This window comes from Oreochromis niloticus, linkage group LG6, assembly GCF_001858045.2.
Source record: "Oreochromis niloticus isolate F11D_XX linkage group LG6, O_niloticus_UMD_NMBU, whole genome shotgun sequence".
In the NCBI taxonomy this organism is placed as follows: Eukaryota; Metazoa; Chordata; class Actinopteri; order Cichliformes; family Cichlidae; genus Oreochromis; species Oreochromis niloticus.
The window spans coordinates 41674723-41695610 of NC_031971.2; the positions used below are offsets into that span (position 1 = coordinate 41674723).

Genomic DNA, 20888 nt, shown 5'->3' on the forward strand with positions numbered 1-20888 from the left:
TTTCAGTCCGTTGCCTGAAGGTGCTTTACACTGTACAGCAAAGCTGCTGCAATAATACTCTCATCGCCTCGATGATGCTGTAACTTGCTGCTCGCCTCTCGTGCCCCGCACGCCTGTGTTTTAAAACTTTTAAAAGGTTTGATGCCTATTTTATTTAACTCTTCTGGTCTATTAGTGCCTCCATTCTGTCTGTACTCTGTTATTGACTTATGTTGTTTCTCTGTATTACTGTGAAGCACTTTGGTGTGCCTTTGGGTTTTTAAATGTGCTAAATAAATAAAACTGTATTGTATTGTATTATAATGCAGGTGTAACTCGTTGGTTATGTCCTCAGGTGTAGGATCATCACCATGGACAAAAGGCAGAGTGAAACTGGATCATCTTCTCAGCAGTAAGAGGAACAGGAACCGACAGCTGAGCCAAATTTCATTTCACCGTCACTGGAAATGAGTCTTATTTGTTTTTGAGCCTCTATAATAAAGAGCTGTTTTTCTCTGGATTGTCCTCATGTGTATAACACAAAACTGTGTCGCCACATGGGGTCAGCAGCAGGACAGTTTCAGGTCATCAGAGATAAGTTATGGTCCAGCGTGAACTCTCAATTTGAACTAGACAGAAATCACACATCAGACACGACTCGCTTCCTTTCAACTATTAACTGTCTCTGAAGTTTGTGTCTGCTTTATTCTCTATTTATAAGATTTAGAGATGCACAAAATGCACAGTCAAAAGAAAAGCACTTAAGAAGGAGAAAACTTAAAAGATGCAGCTTAATGCAGAAAAATGAATTTCAGTTTCAGTTTGATTATTGATTCTGATTCTGAAGATCAGATTGAAAGAAAAGAAACATCCATACATTCAAACACTGTGTCAGACGTTATGTGTGATCTGTAGTTTAATGCTGTACATTTACATCTAAACTCAGAACCACAGAAACAGTCCAGTAATCTGATGAAATGAACATGTTTATGGTGCAGAATGTGAAAATGTCACAGGTTGTCTGTATTATTTACCATCAGTCCGTCCGTCTGGTCCATTCTAGCGATTACATTCGCTCTGGTGCCACCAAGTGTCGACAAGTGTTCAGTGCAAGCCAGGGCTTTCTCCAAGGTCTGAGGACTTAACCAGTGACTCGGATCAGTCTAAACTACCAGAGAAAAGAATAATAAACATCTGTTCATGTGTGTCAGTGCGTGTCCTCACTGGAGGCTCTCGATGCTACAGAGAACACAGAGACACAGAGGAGTGATTGGACAACCAGAACCCAGGATACACAGGTTCAATGAAGGTGGTGTTGAAGGTGTGGAGGTGGATCAGTGAGTCAGAGGAGATTCTGTAGAAGGACAGCATGCCAGCAGGCCAGTCCACGTACACTGCTATTCTGTCTAGGACAGAGGAGGAGGAGACCCGTGTTCCTCTGTTATTGTGCATTGCATAGCACCCAACTTGAGAGCACCTTAGACTCCACGAGTAGTTATTGTCTCCAAAACGAACCCTTTGGAAAGTGTTTCTGTTTTCTCTGTAACTCACTGCTATGTCAATCACTCCTTCCCACTCCACCTCCCAGTAACAGCGACCAGTCAGTCCACTGGTACACAGCATTTGCACAATGGAGTGAAACCTCTCTGAGTGAAAAGGATATGGCTGCTCTTCCATCACACGTGTCAGCTTCCTGTTGTTGCCAGATAGTTTGAGATTTCTGTGTAATGTATCTGTGTCCGGTACGAGTGCACAGAAATCTGATGGAGAGAGGAAACAGCAAACGCTTTATCGAGCTTTTATGTGCTGCTTTATTCACACACTGACTGTTAATAAGAGGAAAAGTTAAGGGGTTTATCGTTTGGATCTCCAGTCAGACTGAGACACACATTTCTGATTTAAATAAGTGAACACACACTCACACTTCTTCAGACCAGGTCTCAGCCTCTGCTCTCCACAATGTTCCAGCCTGGAGGAAGAAACAAAGTCTGAATTAATATTAGGGCTGTCAAAATCAACGTGGATTAATCCATCATTACGATTAATCTGATTAAAAATTTTAACGCAATTAACACATCTGCAGCGCTGAATCACTCAAAATCCCTGAAATGTCTCTATCAACGCATTTTGGGCAGTTTGTCCAAGTAGAGTTACCTTTGCACGTGTGCAGTAGATCTGGTAGTGACGGGCAGCAGAACCAACCAAATCAATATGGAAGATGACAAACAGCACACTGGCCCTCTCGATGGGAAATTTGAGTATAAAAAGCAACAAGACGGAGCAGTCGACCGACATAAAGTATTGTGCACATTGTGCAGGAAGGAATTTTCTTTTCAATCTCAGCTTAAAACATTAATGCGGTGGTTACGTTAGTCAGAGATACTGCTAGCACTTTGGCTAACGCGTCGCCTAGCCTGCGACAAACCAATCTCACAGAGCGTTGGGGACTCAGTAAGTCTACCTCGGACAAACTGAATGACACAATTACCAAGTCAATTGCAAAAAATTGCAGACCTCTTAATATCGTTGAGGACTCGGGCTTTACAAAGGTGTTGCAAGTTGCCTCTCGAGATGCATTGTACAAGGCTCCAACAAGAAGCACAATAATGTCAAAAATTCATCAATGGATCAAACTGAAAAGGAAAAAAAGCACGAGGCTTTAGCTTTAGCTGTAGCCAAACACATCGCCCTGACAGGGGACTGCTGGACTTCTGTCAATAACAGTAAGTATCTTGGTGTTACTGCTGCTGGGAAGTAAAGCCGTTTGCATTGAGAATATGAAGACAGAGGAGAGTCACTTGGCAGAGGCATGTGCTGGACATTTCATAACAGTGGCACATGAGTGGGAAACTGAAGGGAAAGTCACAGCTGTAGGGAGTGACTGTGCATGAAGCATGACAGCTGCAGCTAAACTTCTTTTTTTTTTTTACACTTTATTTTTATTGACAGTCCTGTATATTTTTTACAAAACATTCAGATCCCCAACACGCACAGAGCATCTAGGCTAACAAACAAACAAAAAAGACATATCCCTTTATGGTACAATCAGATCAAATAGGTGAACAACAGCAATGAAACATGGTATCAGAAATTATAATATTTTTCCATTTAAATAAAGGTCCCATTTTTTCCAGTATTTCTCAAATTTATCGGCAGCCAGTCTTAGTGGAAAAGTCAGTCTCTCCATTGTGTAAATTTCCTTGATAATACCTATCCAGTCCAAGAATGATGGTGGATCCACATTTAGCCATTTGCGAGTTATGGCTTTCTTTGTACCAGCCAATAATATCAATAAAAGATATTTGTCTGAAATCCTCAGTCCTTGGGACAAATCACATAGATAAAACACAGTGAAATCAGGGGCCAAGTTCAAGCCCATCATGGTAGTGATTTCTTTGATCACTACTAGCCAGTAGGGGACAATCTTAGCACATTCCCAAAAAATATGAAAATGACCTGCAGATCCACATCCACAGTTCCTCCAACACTGAGCCTTGTCGGGGTCTTTACTTTGTTTACTCTTAGCTTTAGGTGTGACAAAAAAAAACGCACCGTGTTTTTCCATGCAAATTCCCTCCATAGACCTGAGCTCGAGGTCATTACCACAGCCTTACATATATTGAACCAGTTGTCGTCATGTATTATTATTTCAGCCTCTTTTCCCATCTAGCTTTGATGTACGTTGTGTCATTATTCCTACATGTTTGTAAACATTTGTATAATCTGGATATCTGTTTCTTTGGTGCATTCCCCTTACATGAGTCAAGGAAGATTTTAACCAAGCCCGTGTCCTCCTCTTCTAGGAATTTTATGTTTCTGTCGTAATGGTGCCTCAGCTGCAGGTATCTAAAGAAATCCTGTCTTTCCAAGTAAAAACTTCTCTGGAGTTGCTGGTAGTCTTTTAGTACATTTTTATCTGTGATCTTCCAGTAGCCTGTTATACCCTTATGATCAGTGACCACTGTATAAATCTCTTATCCATGTTTGCAGGTGCAAAATCCGAATCGTAAGCAGGCCATCGTAAAGTCCGGGCACTTTTTTCAGTTTTCTCATATTTGAGTATCCTATGCCATATCTCTATGGGCCCTTTCATTAGTGCCGGGAGCAGGTCTGCATCTATATGTCTTTTAATGAGTGGTTGTGCAGCTAAACCTTTGTCATTTGAGCGTATGCCTTGTGTGGCTCACATCTTACAGAGATGCATCACTGTGAGTCTTGGTGACAATGGATTTGTGAGCGCATTGTCCAAGTGTCGCAAAATTGTTGGCCACTTCAAACATAGTCCAGCCAACGCCTCAGAGCTGGAAACACAGCAGACAACCCCGGAGGAGCAGAAGGAGCTATCGATTAATATAGATTATTAATCGATGGCTTAATATTACTTAAAAAGCCATCTCTAGACCCAGCTGTCTTAGCTAATTATAGGCCAATCTCCAACCTTCCTTTCATATCAAACATCCTTGAAAGAGTAGTTGTCAAACAGCTAACAGATCACCTGCAGAGGAATGGCTTATTTGAAGAGTTTCAGTCAGGTTTCAGAGCTCATCACAGCACAGAAACAGCTTTAGTGAAGGTTACAAATGATCTTCTTATGGCCTCTGACAGTGGACTCATCTCTGTGCTTGTCCTGCTAGACCTCAGTGCTGCGTTCGATACTGTTGATCATAATATCCTATTAGAGCGATTAGAACATGCTGTAGGTATTACAGGTACTGCACTGCAGTGGTTTGTATCATATCTATCTAATAGACTCCAATTTGTACATGTAAATGGAGAGTCCTCTTCACCCACTAAGGTCAATTATGGTGTTCCACAGGGTTCAGTGCTAGGACCAATTCTATTTACATTATACATGCTTCCCTTAGGCAGCATCATTAGAAGACATAGCATACATTTTCACTGCTATGCAGATGACACGCAGCTCTATCTATCCATGAAGCCAGGTAACACACACCAATTAGTTAAACTGCAGGAATGTCTTAAAGACATAAAGACCTGGATGGCCGCTAACTTTCTGCTTCTTAATTCAGATCAAACTGAGGTTATTGTACTCGGCCCTGAAAATCTTAGAAATATGGTATCTAAGCAGATTCTTACTCTGGATGGCATTACCTTGGCCTCCAGTAATGCTGTGAGGAACCTTGGAGTCATTTTTGACCAGGACATGTCCTTCAACGCACATATTAAACAAATATGTAAGACTGCTTTCTTCCATTTGTGCAACATCTCTAAAGTTAGAAATATCCTGTCTCAGAGTGACGCTGAAAAACTAGTTCATGCATTTATTACTTCCAGGCTGGACTACTGTAATTCTTTATTATCAGGATGTCCTAAAAACTCCCTGAAAAGTCTTCAGCTAATCCAAAATGCTGCAGCAAGAGTCCTGACAGGGACTAGAAAGAGAGAGCAGATTTCTCCTGTTTTGGCTTGTCAGGATTGTCTTTATCCTGTCTTCCTTCTCTCACCCCAACCGGTCGCAGCAGATGGCCCCGCCCCTCCCTGAGCCTGGTTCTGTCGGAGGTTTCTTCCTGTTAAAAGGGAGTTTTTCCTTCCCACTGTCACCAAAGTGCTTGCTCATAGGGGGTCATATAATTGTTGGGTTTTTCTCTGTATCTGCTGTACAATATAAAGCGCCTTTAGGCAACTGGTGTTGTGATTTGGCACTTTATAAATAAAATTGAATTGAATTGAATTGAAAGATATTTAATCGAAATTAAGCTACAGCAACCCTGTGATTGATCTGATTCAAATTTTAATCGTTTGACAGCACTAAGTAATATAATCAATGATTTTCATAAATCTTAATTCAGAACCAAAATTAAGACAAACTGTATTTCACATATATATGAACACAGTAATAGGGTCATAAAAGGTACTAGGTAATAATAATAAGTACCTAGGTAGTGAGTAACTGTGTAAGCTGATAACTAACCCTCTCAGTCATTTTGCAGCAGTGTTGAAAACATGACTGAAATGAATGTAATGAGTGAGGAAAGGTACTCAGCTCATCAGCTGATGTTTACTGTCAGTCTGCACTGTTGGAGCAGACGGTGAGCTGAAAGGCGTCAGCCTGCCAGTGTGCTGTTCATACCAGAGAGTTTCAAGTCTCCACTGAGGATCCTTCAACCCAGCAGAAAGAAGCTTCACTCCTGAGTCTCCTGGGTGATTGTAGCTCAGATCCAGCTCTCTGAGATGGGAAGGGTTGGAATTCAGAGATGAGGCCAGAGAAGTACAGCCTTCCTCTGTGATCTGGCAGCCTGACAGCCTGGAGATACACACACACACACACACACACACACACACACACACACACACACACACACACACACACACTTAAGCCATGGTTTCAGCATTGCCACTGGCAACTTTTCCAAAATCTTGAAAAACATTCCATTTCCATATGCTGAGCACTCTTTGCTTTTCCTTCATCCTGAGTTTCAAATCAACCCGGATGGGTTTAGGTGGGACATTGTGTGTGTGTGTGTGTGTGTGTGTGTTCTAGCTTAGCTTTTATTTTTCCATCGTTATTTTGTTGCAACTTAAAAAAAAATAAATGAAAAGAGTATCTGTGTATGCACACAAAGGCAGATTTTGTCTTAGTGTCATGGTGAAAAAACTCTAATACTTAACTAAAGGATAGGATATTTTCTATATATATTTACAGTATATATAATAAGTGCATTGTATATCAAAATAAATACACACAACATGGATATACAATAAATAACTGCAGATATAGAATACACATTTGAAATTAAGAAATATGTACAGGTTATGAGAGTGTGGGGAGGAAAGAACATGATGTGCACAGTGCTTGTACTGAATCAAGTGTCCAAAGTTATTGTAGCCTGAGTAAATACTCAGGTGTGCTACAGTGTGTTAACTGAGCAGTGAGCAGGGTGAGGGGGCATTGTTTTGCTTTATTTTGCTGTTCCTAGGACTGCACTCCAGCTCATCTCTCAGCTTCTCATGTTCCTTTCTAATGTTGCTATGTCTCAGTATAGCTAAATGTATTAATAACTACTATGTCTCGTTGGATAGCTGTCACCCTTTTGTCTGTTTCTGGACGTCCCACAGGATCTCAACTCCGTCATTCTCAACCACTCTAGGGGGCATATCCTGATTCAATCTCAGGACGTCCAGGCCATACTCGACACAGATGTTCCTATATGCTATACCAGCAACTTGGTTATGGCGTTCCATGTATGCACTGCCTGCTGGCATCTCACACCCTGCTGTTATGTGCCAGATTGTCTTTACACAGCCTGCACCTGGGGTCATGCCTGGTGTGGTCAGTGTGCTCAGAGCTTCTTCCTGTGCTGCCATGATTAGTGCTTCTGTGCTGTTTTTCCATGATGGTTACTGTTCTTTTTCCTCTTTTGTCTGTAAAGGTCCCCAGTCCTCCAGGTCATCGTAGTCTAAGGAGCTTGGAAAGAAAAGTGTCTGGACTTCTTTAAGTTTCTTGAAGACGTTTCATCCCAGAAGCTTCTTCAGTTCTAAGAGCAACAGGTGGAGAGTCCCAGATTTTAAGCACTATGGGAGTGTCCCCCCAAGAGGGTCATGGACCCCTATTGATCCTCTACCTAATCACACGAGCCCAGGTGTGACAACAGGTGTGGGTCACAATCAGGGCTTATGACACCAACTGTCTGCCATCTATAATCCAGTTTGAGATCCTTCCCAGACGCCTTAACGTCCACTCACATCCTGGGCATTCTGCCCTCAGTAAGTCACATGATAGGGGGGGCTAGGTCTCACAATAAGCACATCTGAAACCTTGGCTGATTGTGACCAACACCTGTTTTCACATATTGGCTCATGTGAAAACAGGACTAACAGGACTGTGGTACTGACACTCACCTGTCCCTGGCCTCCTTTCCTCCCTTCGGCATACAGCCTCTGGGTGCTGGATTTGGAGTAAAACCCTCCATGCATGGTAAAGAGCTTTCATGTCTTGATGGCAGTGGCTTCTATCTCCTCCTCTGGCTTGCTTATTATCCCAGAAAGGTACCTGATCACAGGCAGGGTGTGGGTATTGATAGCCCGGATCTTGTTCTTACCGTTCACCTGACTCCTCAGGACCTGCCTGACCCTCTGCAGGTACTTGGTGGTTGCAGCTTTCCTAGCAGCCTCTTCATGGTTCCAATTTGCCTGTGGGATCCCCAGGTACTTGTAGCTGTCCTTGATATCTGCAATGCCACCTTCTGGTAATGTAATCTCTTCACTTCTGACTACCTTCCCTCTCTTTGTTACTATCCGACGACACTTCTCTAATCTGAATGACATTCTGATGTCGCTGCTCTACATCCTAGTGGTATGAATCAGTCCATGTCTTCTCCACTCCTGGCATTCAGCTTGATGTCATCCAAAAAGAGGAGGTGGCTAACAATTGCTCCATTCTGTAGTCGGTATCCGTAGCCTCTCTTGTCAATGATCTGGCTGACAGGGTTCAGGCCTATGCATAACAGCAGTAAGGACAAAGCATCTCTTTGGTAAATCTCTCACTTTATGGTGACTTGTGTAATTGGCTTGAAGGTGCCCTAAGGTTCCTGTTGATCTTGTATAATTCCAGTACAGGAACTGAGGCAGGATGGGACTTTTCCATTCTGAGAATCCTTGGGGATTGGGGCTATCAGTTAGCCATTCTGGGTGTGTCTCATCCATTAGCAGCAGGTATATTTGTGCTGCTAGACACATGTGGAATGCAGTTAGCGTCTTTAGCCAGTAGGTGTGAATCATGTCAAGAGCTGGTACTGTCCATCTCTTCATACTTGAGACTCTTTCTTGGATGTCTCCCACTGTGATGGTTACTGGATCCTGTTCAGGGAGATTGATATGGTCTGCTCTTAGATCCACTAGCCATTGAACATTGTTGTTATAAGTTGAGTCTTCTCCCATATGGTCTTCTAGTATTGCTCAGTCTACAACTTTGGTGGGGCTCCTCTCAAATTTTTTTCCTGCCATTGACACTACACCTCAGTGGAGAACAGTTGGTTTATTCTCCTGGCTTCCATCCTTCTTATATACCTCTTCAAATGTCTGTTCGGTGAAACCCATCATACTTAACATTCAGTATTTTCTGGGTCTTAATAAGTGCTCTGAGCTCATCCTTCATATTGTCCAAGGACATCACATGATGACAGTGGAATGGTCAGCTTATATTTCCTCATCTCTCTCATCACCAGCTCTGGAGAGAATTCATCTCTCAGCCCAGTTGTCTCCTCTGTAGCTCATCAAGGATAACAAGTGCTGTTCCATGTAGTATCACTGATATGCTCAGTACCATAATTTAGTCTTGTGTGTAAACACTGGTCTCTAAAATAATGAAAAAATAAAAATCCCAGCAGTAAAAAAGTAGTTAAAAATAACAAAACAACAAAGCATGCAAGAGCTACTGTAACTGCTGTGACTCAGCAAGGCACCCCTATTTAGTGATTAACCAAAGCACTCTCATAGCTATTGAAAATTTGCCAAGATGCAAACTTATAAAGAAAATAATTAGCAGTTAGGGGTTAGCTGTACTCTGCCACAGTTATTAGTGAATGGATTAGAACTATATATTAAAACGATCTACTCAAATAATCTTAGAACTTATTGTGAAGGCTGAAGATTACTCTTGTACTGTTTTAGGCTAACAAAATGAACAAAATTTGCCAAACATAATTCTGGAGCAATATATATAAATAATGACAGTTTCCTCCTGTTTGTGAGGGGTAATCTTCTTACTTGAGAGTCTCTAGTGCACAGTCAGAATCCTTCAGTCCACCAGAGAGTAGCCTCGTGCCTAAATCATGCAGATCGTTGTTACTCAGGTCCAGCTTTCTCAGACTTAACACCTGGGAGCTGAGTACTAATGACAATTGGTAGCAGCATTTCTCTGTAAGGCCAGTTTGATTCAACCTGATGAAAGAAAAGAAAGATTTTTCTTGAAGCCTTAGTTTATCTATTTATAATCAAGGTAAGTATAAATAGTGCAACTGAGCACTACATACACATGTCACAATGTGATCTGACCTGAGCGTCTGTAGGGTACAGCGATGATGCTCCATTCCAGCAGAGAGTAGCTTCACTCCTGAATCCTGCAGGTCATTGTTACTCAGGTCCAGGTCTCTCAGACTGGAGAACTGGGAGTTGAGAAGTAGTGAGAAATCCTGGCAGCATTTTGCTGTGAGGTTGGTTTGATTCAACCTGACAGAAAGCAATGGACAGCAATAAACATGCTTGAATTTATATACTATCCACCTGTTTGCAGTTAGACAGCATGAATTCCTATACAGTTGTTGTTATGAGTTAAAGTATAAACAAACAATGATGATAAACGGTGATAAATGATGAACATGGAACACAATCCACTGCAGTATTATAGAACAACATTTCAGCTTACCTGAGGCTCTGTAGTGTACAGTGAGGAGTCTCCAGTATTGCAGAGAGCAACTTCAGACCCAATCCCTGCAAGTTGTTGTTACTCAAGTCCAGTTCTCTCAGATTGGAGGACTGGGAACCGAGAACTGAAGACAAAGCTTCACAGCTTCTCTCTGACAGATTACAGCCACTCAATCTGTAGAGGAAACAGTGATGCTGTTTATATGCTATAAAAAACTACTGTTATAATAATAAAATGAATAATTATAATATTATTATTTGAAAAAATTTCCTTATGAGATATCATGACTACTAGTTAACATAATTTAAATAATTTAACAAATACTAGCACCTGTGATACCACTGCAATATCTAGTTATCTGTGCACCTACAGAGTTTTGGTGGAGGCTTTGACCACTGGCAAAAGCCTCAAAAAAGCTTCCTCTGAAGCTGAAGCAGAGTACTTCTTCAGGTCAAAAACATGCAGATGTTCTTCTGATGACAGTAAAATGAAGACCAAAGCTGACCACTGAGCTGGGGAAAGTTCATATGTGGAAAGGCTTCCTGAACTTAGATACTGTTGGGTCTCCTCTATTAGAGAACGATCATTTAGTTCATTCAGACAGTGGAGAAGATTGATGCTTCTCTCTGGAGACAGATTCTCACCGAGCTTCTCCTTGATATACTGGATTGTTTTCTGGTTGGTTTTCGACCGACAGTCTGTTTTTTTCAGTAGGCTCTGTAGTTTATCCTGATTGGTCTGCAGAGAAAGACCCAGAAGGAAGCGAAGAAACAAGTCCAGGTGTCCATTTGAACTCTGTAAGGCCCTGTCAATGGAAATTTTGTTGATCTTCTTTGAAGATATTTTACTGAAAAGCAGTCGAAGGTTTTTCAGAGACAGTGGTGGTGAAAGCATCACATTTTTGTTGCTATTTATAAGCGACATCCTCACATAAAGAGCAGCCAGAAACTCCTGAACACTCAGATGGACGAAGCTAAACATCTTGTCTTTCCCTTTCCTTCCTCGATCTTCTTTGAAGATCTCTGTGAACACTCCTGAGCACACCGAGGCTTCACTGAAATCAATGCCGCTCTCTCTCAGATCCTTCTCATAGAAGATCAGGTTGCCCTTTTCCAGTTGCTCAAAGGCCAGTTTTGCTAATGACTTAATGTATTGAATGCTCTTCTCTGGGCCATACTTTTCCTTTGTCCGATCAATCTGAAACACCAGGAATTCTGCATACATCTCAGTCAGAGTCTTGGGCAGCTCTCCTCCCTCTCTGGTTTTCAACACATCTTCCAGAACTGTTGCAGTGATCCAGCAGAAGACTGGGATGTGGCACATGATGTGGAGGCTTCGTGATGTCAAGATATGGGAGATGAGTTTGTCAGCTTGCTCCTTACCTTTGAATCTCTTCCTGAAGTACTCCTCTTTCTGTGGGTCAGTGAACCCTCTGACCTCAGTTGTACTGCTGATAAACTCTCGAGGGATCTGATTGGCTGCTGCGGGTCGTGTGGTTATCCAAATGCGAGCAGAGCGTAGCAGTTTCCCATTGATGAGTTTCCTCAGCAAGACATCTGTTTTAGTTGCCTTTGTTACATCGACAGAGCGAATGTCTTCAGAATGAAGGTCGAGATGAAGGCGGCTCTCATCCAGCCCATCAAACACAAACAGAAGTTTGAATTTACTCTTGTCATAGTTGGTGATTCCTGATGACTGAACATCTGTAAAGATGTAATTCAGAGCGTCCTGTGGGATGCCTACAGTTTCTGGGATGCATTCATGAATGAGCTCTGCCAAACTGAACTTTTCTCCCTTCAGTGGATTCAGCTGACGGAAGGTGAAGGGGAAAATCAGATGCACATCTTGATTGGATCTTTGTTCAGCCCAGTCCAAAACAAACTTGTGAACAAGGAAAGTTTTTCCAATTCCTGCGATTCCATTGGTCATCACTGTTTTGATGGGTCTGTAGTCTCCTGAAGGATGTTTGAACATGTCTGTGGGTCTAATAGGTTTCTCTGGTTCTGCTGGCTTCCATACTTTCTCAATCTGCCGGACCTCATGCTGTGTGTTGATATGTACATCATACCCAGCTGTGATGTACAGCTCTGTGTAGATATCAACCAGACGCTGTTTATCTTCTGCCCAACCTTCTTGTGCACACATAAACTTGTCCTGAAAGTTTGATTGAAGCATCTGCTGGAAAGACTTGATGAGGCGAGGCTCTGGTACTGGAACCATCACATCTGTATCAAACATGAGGGGAAAAATACAAAGTGCATATTTCACAAATACCCATGTTGCTGTCGGAAGCAGTAAACACAAAGTTCCATAAAGTTAAGCTTTCATTGTTCAGAGGAAGATCAATAATACAACACCACTGGTAAAAACATGTTAAGCCAGAGTTAAAATGTCATCAGTCCACTGAATTTAGTGAATCCCTGGCCCTTGGATCTAGCCCTCTGGACGAAACTACTTGCTAGGTATAAGGAAGCTATGTTGTCACACAGCAAGTAGGTAATGCTCATTATGAGGTGGCCTCACTTCTTTGTGACAATTAAAGCCCAAGCAGCAGATGTTGCTGCATTGCAACAGCAGTTTACTTATGAATTCTCCCCTCTGCCAGGCTGACCATCCTCATAAAATACTTCTGTGATCTCAAAAGTACCCGACACAACTCCGTAACTGTGGTTTGTATTTTTTTATTGTTATCACACAATCTGCTTTATGTCACTTTTTGGACACCTTCCAATGCACGCTGCCCTGGCTCCTGTGCTCTCCTCCGGCAGCAGCCTTCTCTCCAGGCCTGGCCGCTACTGAAATAGGGAATGCAAAATGCTCACTGGTTGTGCAAAACCAGCCTCCCTGACACCACACCCTGAACCTGCTGCTCCACTCCTCCCCTGCAGCTGAGCCACCAACCACACACTCCCACACTGCCCAACTAATGCCAGGGAGCCATCCGGCCTAGCCTCCCGAGAAGGCCCCACCAACCCCTGCGCTGAGCGCCACGCAGACACCGCACATCCCTACCGACCGCGATCGCATACCGACACACAGTCCCATTAGTTTACCGAACCCAGGCCAATCCGTCCCCAAAATTAAGGGCTGCGTCATCCTGCCTGTCACACAGCTTAACATCACAGGATATTTAAAAGTAAAATGGGAGTCGGACTCTTCAGCTTTCATGCCTCTCTTCGGTGTTGAACTTTTGTTGGGTGCTCCCCAGTGAGTGCACCAGAATAAAATATGACTAGTAGACAGCAGGAATAAATAACAAACAAGAGAAAGTCACACACTGGAGAATAAATGCTTGGAAGTAGTGCAAAGAAAAGACTTGGTCTTCTGGTCCTCAGGATATGGAGGAAGTGAATCGTCGGGAGCCAGACACTACCTCTACTTTCAAGATTAGGCTTCAAACTTTCCTTTTTGCTAAAGCATATAGTTAGGGCTGGACCAGGTGACCCTGAATCCTCCCTTAGTTATGCTGCAATAGACGTAGGCTGCCGGGGATTCCCATGATGCATTGAGTTTTTCCTTTCCAGTCACCTTTCTCACTCACTATGTGTTAATAGACCTCTCTGCATTGAACCATAACTGTTATTAATCTATGTCTCTCTTCCACAGCATGTCTTTATCCTGTTTTCCTTCTCTCACCCCAACCAATCACAGCAGATGGCCCCGCCCCTCCCTGAGCCTGGTTCTGCTGGAGGTTTCTTCCTGTTAAAAGGGAGTTTTTCCTTCCCACTGTCGCCAAAGTGCTTGCTCATAGGGGTCATATGATTGTTGGGTTTTTCTCTGTACCTATGAAGCGCCTTGAGGTGACTTTTGTTGTGATTTGACGCTATATAAATAAAATTGAATTGAATTGAATTGAATTGAATTGAATTGAATACTGGGCCTTCTTTACCAGGGCAATGGTGTTGTGGGTCCAGGTGAGGTTGGTGGAGATGTGGGTGCCCAGAAACCTGGAGGTGGAGACAGATTCCACCCGTTCTCCATTTATAAAGAGAGGGGAGTGGACCTGTCTGGCCCTCGTGAAGTCCATTACGAGTTCTTTTGTTTTAAGGATGATCAGCTTCAGGTTACTCTCTGAGCAGCAGTGGGGCATGTTCTCTTCCTCTGCCCTTTAACTGGTCAGTTAGCAGTTATAGTGGAAGTGAGATAGCAGTAGGACAAGTAAAGATTTTCTTTGTAAACTTTTTAACAAAAACCTTAATATTATTGTCTAAATTTATCATCTGTGTCCAGCACTTTTGCCAGTGGTTGCTGTTTTTAAAGTGCTCTATAAATAAAGTTGGCCCAGTAAGTTCAAGACTTCCTTACCTACCCAAAACTCCAATTTTACCTTCAGGGTGAAGAAGGGGAGCCTGGGTGTGAGAGAGAGAAGACAAGCGCTGCAACAGGTCATTCCTGCTGATCCTTTCTAGAACCTTTCTGGTCACCTCCACAGCTCCTGGAAGTCTGTAGATCTGTACCATCAGACTCACGGTGTCCCGCCTTTCTGCTTTTTCCAGCTGACATGCTTTGATTGATGGGAGGCCTTCCCGGCAGCTGTCCTGCTGCAGGAACCACTTAAAGTCATCAAACTCCTTTCCTCTCAACTCTTCCAGAATGTCCAAGAGATCGACTGACGTCATGAGAGCTCCCTGATAGTCAGAGAATAAAAGTCAATTCAATTCAACTGTTGTTGTGATAAAGTAATCATATATATATATATATATATATATGATTACTTTATGTTTATTTTTACATTTATGTTTGGTAAAATAGTGATGTTAAATAGTAACTATAAATAGTAACTTAATTACATTAATTCTAACTTAAAACTGTGTTATTTACATCACATGGGACCATGTCCTGACATGTTTTCTTCCTATGAAGTAATCCGGTCGTTAAGTGATGATGTGACGAATCCTACTTCCAGGCCTAAAGTAGTCTGCGTTTAATATGGCTTTTGTGTTGTTAACATGTTTAATGTTTTGTATTTTCTTCTATGTAATCTCAAAAAGCTCCTAAGACAGTCAGTGATCACTGTTGACCTCCCTCGGCTTTTATTACCGCTAATCATTTATTAAAGCTCAGTTTTTAAACCCTTACGATGTAACTACAGCACAGCCCATGCAGCAGTATATGAATGACTAACCTCGTATTGTGGATGGATTATCTCACTTGTTCTCCTGACTGAAGTTTAGTCCGTTTACAGCATCCTGCCATGCAATTACATTTGTTCCTGACCACTGAGAACACTCACGTTAACTTTTATCGAGTGGAAAAAAAGTTAGCTTGTTTATATTATGCTAACATAGCTGTGTCACTAGCGGTCACGTAGCACATCATTATATACCAGCTAGCCAAACTTCAGTAACCCTACAAACGTCACTGCTGTTTAGTTTTCTGTCTTCATTTATGTTGGAAGTGATAACAGAGCCGTACGTTTTAATTTGTTTCCAAAACCCCGCAGTCAGGACATGCTATATTGTATTTAGATAGAAGCTAGCGAGCTAACTTCCTGCTAACTTCTAACTCCATTAAATGTCATAAATTCCGTCTTCATGGATGCCTGGATGTTAAACTCAATTGTTACACCTGGTAGAGCAGAACACTGATCATTTTATTAAAGATGAAAGACTTTAGACAGTTTTTCAACTCTCAGTAATGCCACAGTGATCGTTTGATATATGGACCTGCAGCGGAGTTTAGGCCCAGACACGGCTAGTGACGTCAGACTTTACGACCGGATAATGGGAGAACAGGTTGTAACAGAAGACAGCCTGCACATCACAGTACTGTGTCTTTGTGCATGCTCAAGACACAGTACTGGCTCAGCTCTGGCTTTGATCCTCAACCTGTTAAGATCACCCTGCTAACACATGACTGTACTGCACAATACAGCTCCAATCACATCATCAGAGCCCAGAGAATCCACAACCACTTCAAGGACAGCGGCGACACACGGCGCATGTGGCAGGGCTTACAAGCCATCACCAACTACAGGACGACAACACCTGCCTGTGATGGTGACGGCTCCCTCCCAGATGCGCTGAACAACTTCTACGCTCGGTTCGACAGGCAGAACGACGTGGCGGCGAGGAAGTCCACCCCTCCTCCGAACGACCAGGTGCTGTGTCTCACTACAGCTGAGGTGAGGAAAACTCTACGCAGATTCAACCCACGTAAAGCTGCTGGTCCAGACAACATCCCAGGCAGAGTGCTCAGAGAATGTGCTGAACAGCTGGCAGATGTTCTCACTGACATCTTCAACATCTCTCTGAGCAGTGCCGTCGTTCCCACGTGCTTCAAGGCCACCACCATCGTCCCCGTGCCCAAGAAGTCTTCTGTGTCCTGTCTCAACGACTACCGTCCTGTTGCACTTACACCCACCATCATGAAGTGCTTCGAGCGGCTCGTCATGAGACACATCAAGACCCTGCTGCCCCCCTCACTGGACCCACTGCAATTTGCATACCGCCATAACCGCTCAACGGACGACGCCATCTCCACTGCACTCCATCTTGCCCTCACACACTTGGACAAGAAGGACACACACGTTCGAATGCTGTACATAGATTTCAGCTCAGCATTTAACACGATCATCCCCCAACAACTGATCGGAAAGCTGAGCCTGTTGGGCCTGAACACCTCCCTCTGCAACTGGATCCTGGACTTTCTGACCGGAAGGCCTCAGTCAGTACGGATCGGGAACTGCACCTCCAGCACCACCACACTGAGCACTGGGGCCCCACAAGGCTGTGTGCTCAGTCCTCTGCTGTTCACACTGCTGACTCATGACTGTGTGGCAACACACAGTTCAAACCACATCATTAAGTTCGCTGATGACACGACCGTGGTGGGTCTCATTAGCAAGAACGACGAGTCAGCGTACAGAGAGGAAGTGCAGAGGCTATCGGACTGGTGTAAAGACAACAACCTGTCTCTGAATGTTGACAAGACAAAAGAGATGGTTGTTGACTTTAGGAGGACACGAGGCGACCATTCACCGCTGAGCATCAACGGCTCCTCTGTGGAGATAGTCAACAGCACCAAGTTCCTGGGCGTCCACCTGGAGAAAGACCTCGGATGGTCCCTCAACACCAGCTTCCTGCACAAGAAAGCCCAACAGCGTCTCTTCTTTCTGAGAAGACTGAGAAAGGCCCAGCTTCCACCACCGATCCTGACCACCTTCTATAGAGGAACTATTGAGAGCATCCTGAGCAGCTGTATCACTGCCTGGTTTGGGAACTGTGCCATATCGGACCGCAAGACCCTACAGCGGATAGTGGGAACAGCAGAGAAGATCATCAGAGTCTCTCTCCCCTCTATTAAGGACATCTACACCACACGCTGCATCCGCAAAGCCACCAGCATTGTGGCTGATCGGACACACCCCTCTTACACACTCTTCACACTCCTGCCATCTGGAAAAAGGTACCGAAGCATTCGGGCACACACATCCAGACTGTGCAACAGCTTCTTTCCACAAGTCATCCATCTCCTCAACAAAAAGGGACTGGACTGATAAACACACACACACACACACACACACACACACACGCTATCACTCAGCTCAACTCAACTACCTCAAAGCACTGAGACTGGACTTACACATCAACCTGTAAATGCTCTTTTTGCACAATATTTTTATGTTTACTGTTCCTGCACTACCTACATACCAAGTATGTTTACGGTTTCCTTTGCACTACTTACCTAGTTAGAATAGTTAGTTTTAGTTAGATAGTTAGTTTTTGTTAATTTATGTTGTAATTTATGTTGCATGTAGCACCTTGGCCCTGGAGGAACGCTGTTTCGCCTCACTGTGTACAAACTGTATATGGCTGAAGTGACAATAAAGCCAACTTGACTTGACTTGACTTGACTTGACTTGATCAGGTTTGCAGATGACACAACAGTGGTGGGTCTCATCACCAACAACAATGAGTCTGAATACAGAGAGGAGGTACAACACCCGGTGGACTGGTGTCAGAATAACAACCTGTCTCTAAGTGAGATGGTTGATAACTTTAGGAAGAGCTCAACAACCCACAGCTCACTGCACATCAACGGATCTGCTGTTGAGATGGTCAACAGTGTGAACTTCCTGGGTGTGCACATATCAGATGACCTCTCCTGGAACCTGAACACCACCACCATCACGTCTTCACTTTCTTAGCAAACTGAAGAAGGTCAGTCTCCCTCATCCTCACATCATTTTACCATTGAGAGCATCCTCTGCTGCTACATCACTATCTGGTACGGGAACTGCACCCTCGCTGAAAAGAAGTCTCTGCAGCAGATAATGAGGACAGCAGAGAGGATCATTGGAGGCCCTCTCACATCCATCTCCCAACTCTACCACAAACACATCATCCGACGTGCGAACAGCATAGTGAAGGACACTTTCCACTCTTCACATGCACTGTTCTCCCTCTTTCCATCCGGCAGACAGTTTCACAGCATCAAAACCGTAACGAAAAGACACTCCAAGAGCTTCTTCCTACAAGGAGTCAGAGCCCTCAACTCACTACCACCAAAGGACTGATAAACACAAACACTTTTACAAACACCTTACAACAGCGGTCCCCAACCCCCGGGCCTCGGACCGGTACCGGTCCGTGAGTCGTTTGGTACCGGGCTGCGAGAGTTGAGGCTCAGGTGTGAAATGTATGGTTTTCAGGGTTTTTATCGGTTTTCAGCATTATTTTGTTATCGTTTTTATCGTTAACTCGGTTTTCCTGGGTCTTTTCACGTGTGTTATGAATAAATCTTCTTTTTTTCGGTACCGGTACCAGTTTTATTTTGTTGTATTTATCCGCGACACCTTAAAGGCCGGTCCGTGGAAATGTTGTCGGGCATAAACCGGTCCGTAGCGCAAAAAAGGTTGGGGACCACTGCCTTACAATACTCATCAAAAGACTCAAAAACAACACAAGCTTTCACAAATCCACTACAAACTGGACCTGGGAACAATGCGCTTATTGCACACTCAGTATATCCTGACTCACAACTTGAACCTGGTATTCAATACCACTGCACAATCATCTCACTTTACTGTAATGGCACAATCCACTTCGTATTGTCTCATTCTTGTCTTGGTTTATTGTACATAGATATAGTTACTAATAGTACCTTTTTATCTCTTAACTTTACCCAAATTTAGCGAGTTATTATTTATTTGTAATTTCTAGTTTCATATCTCTTGGAGATATATTTTTTATATTCTTATAAATGTACCATGGGGGCTTGGGGTGAAATGGGATTTCGGTACGCTGTATACTGAGTATATTGTTGTATTGACGATAAAGACCTTAAATCTTGAATCTTGGTAGGAAGCTCTGAACAACACATCCAGAACACCTTGGATTTTGTAGAGAAGGTGAGAGATGTCATTAGGGAGGCAGATGAAACAATGGTCTCGTACAATGTTACATCTCTCTTTGCTTGTGTTCCAGGCACTGAAGAGGGAAAGACCATCTCTGAATCAAGGAGGGGGCCTAAGGGTACATCTGTCACCATCGTACAATGCTGTGATTGCAGCCATTCCCCAACTCTCTGTGAATGGGGTTCATGGTTATTGATCAGTGGTCTCTGATCAATGGGCTACTCTATAATACAGTCAGCTGCACTGATAGTAATGTGGAATTGCACATATAAGAAGGGGAATTGTTTTGCCCCCTTTCTCTAAAATACTCAAAAAATACTGTTTACATGAAAATACTTCCAATATTACTAGTGTCTTTTTCCTCTACATTACTGTGTAGGCAACCAATACTTACTAAAATACTTACATGACAAATTCAGAAAAATGACACCATAAATCACAGACATTATTATGAAGTATTAACACATATGGTAATGAAGGTAAATACAAGTTTTCAGTAAAGTATGTTAGAGTATGATGCTAGTAGATTTAAATAAGCATCATGACAAATGCAACAGAATGATTTTCCCTCGGCACACCAGCAGCAGTAACACTGACCATGTTACCAAAGATTCTAAAATACTACTAAATATTCTTTTAATGGTCCGACCACAACAGGTCTGATAGATTCAAACAGTTAACAGTGATCTGTAAGTAACAGTGTGTTTAACACTCACCCCAAAACAAGTTCAAGTCTCACTCACTTCAATGTAATCAGTAAAGTCATGTAGAGAGCTGTACAAAACTGAGAAACAGGAAATATATACACCCTTTCCTCAAACTGTAGCAAAAGTACAGGGTTGGCTAATGTCTCGTGACTCTGCTTCACTTCACATCCTGTTACTGTAACTTTAACACAAAGCTGAGAAACTCACTCTGAAACATCCGAGCGTGTACAGATCAAATTAAATCTGAATGCACAGAAAACAGCAGGCTGAGGGGACCAACCAATCACCACGCTCGTAACAACAGGTCAGTGATGACATGAAGTCAGGAGTGTTTCAGGACAAAGAGCTGAAAAAAGAAGAGGAAAGATCATCACATCTTTTTCACAAGCAAACAGGAAGTGCATCATTTCCTTGTGTGAACACAGCTGATTCACAATATGTAGCACACCCAGTCTGAGCA

At 43.1% G+C, this 20888-nt stretch overlaps 1 protein-coding gene and 2 long non-coding RNA genes across 9 annotated transcripts in view; 2 read left to right on the forward strand and 1 right to left on the reverse strand.

Moving 5' to 3' along the window:
- Positions 1 to 641: 641 nt before the first annotated feature.
- LOC100695783 (NACHT, LRR and PYD domains-containing protein 3) lies at positions 642 to 20771 on the reverse strand. 7 transcript variants are annotated; one of them, XM_025908433.1, is made up of 9 exons: positions 20636 to 20771; positions 14673 to 14991; positions 10734 to 12588; positions 10364 to 10537; positions 9994 to 10167; positions 9706 to 9879; positions 6071 to 6244; positions 1902 to 1948; positions 642 to 1739 (listed from the first exon to the last, which is right to left on the reverse strand). In XM_025908433.1, exons 2-9 carry the CDS (start codon positions 14980 to 14982, stop codon positions 1219 to 1221), a joined length of 3429 nt encoding a protein of 1142 aa, XP_025764218.1. In that variant the 5' UTR covers positions 14983 to 14991; positions 20636 to 20771; the 3' UTR covers positions 642 to 1218. The 7 variants fall into 7 exon arrangements, with proteins under 7 accessions (XP_025764218.1, XP_019216045.1, XP_019216044.1 ...); XM_019360500.2 differs by lacking the exon at positions 20636 to 20771 and adding an exon at positions 20438 to 20578 and having other exon boundaries at positions 14691 to 14991; XM_019360499.2 differs by lacking the exon at positions 20636 to 20771 and adding an exon at positions 20438 to 20578.
- On the forward strand, positions 17629 to 18219 carry LOC112847225 (uncharacterized). The gene is made up of 2 exons (XR_003220664.1): positions 17629 to 17770; positions 18123 to 18219. It is a non-coding gene; the product is annotated as an uncharacterized LOC112847225 (long non-coding RNA).
- The window catches only part of LOC112847224 (uncharacterized), a 4928-nt gene continuing 4645 nt past the window's right edge, over positions 20606 to 20888 (forward strand). Inside the window, exon 1 of the long non-coding RNA XR_003220663.1 lies at positions 20606 to 20732. This is a non-coding gene — a long non-coding RNA (uncharacterized LOC112847224). The remainder of the gene's footprint in view (positions 20733 to 20888) is intronic.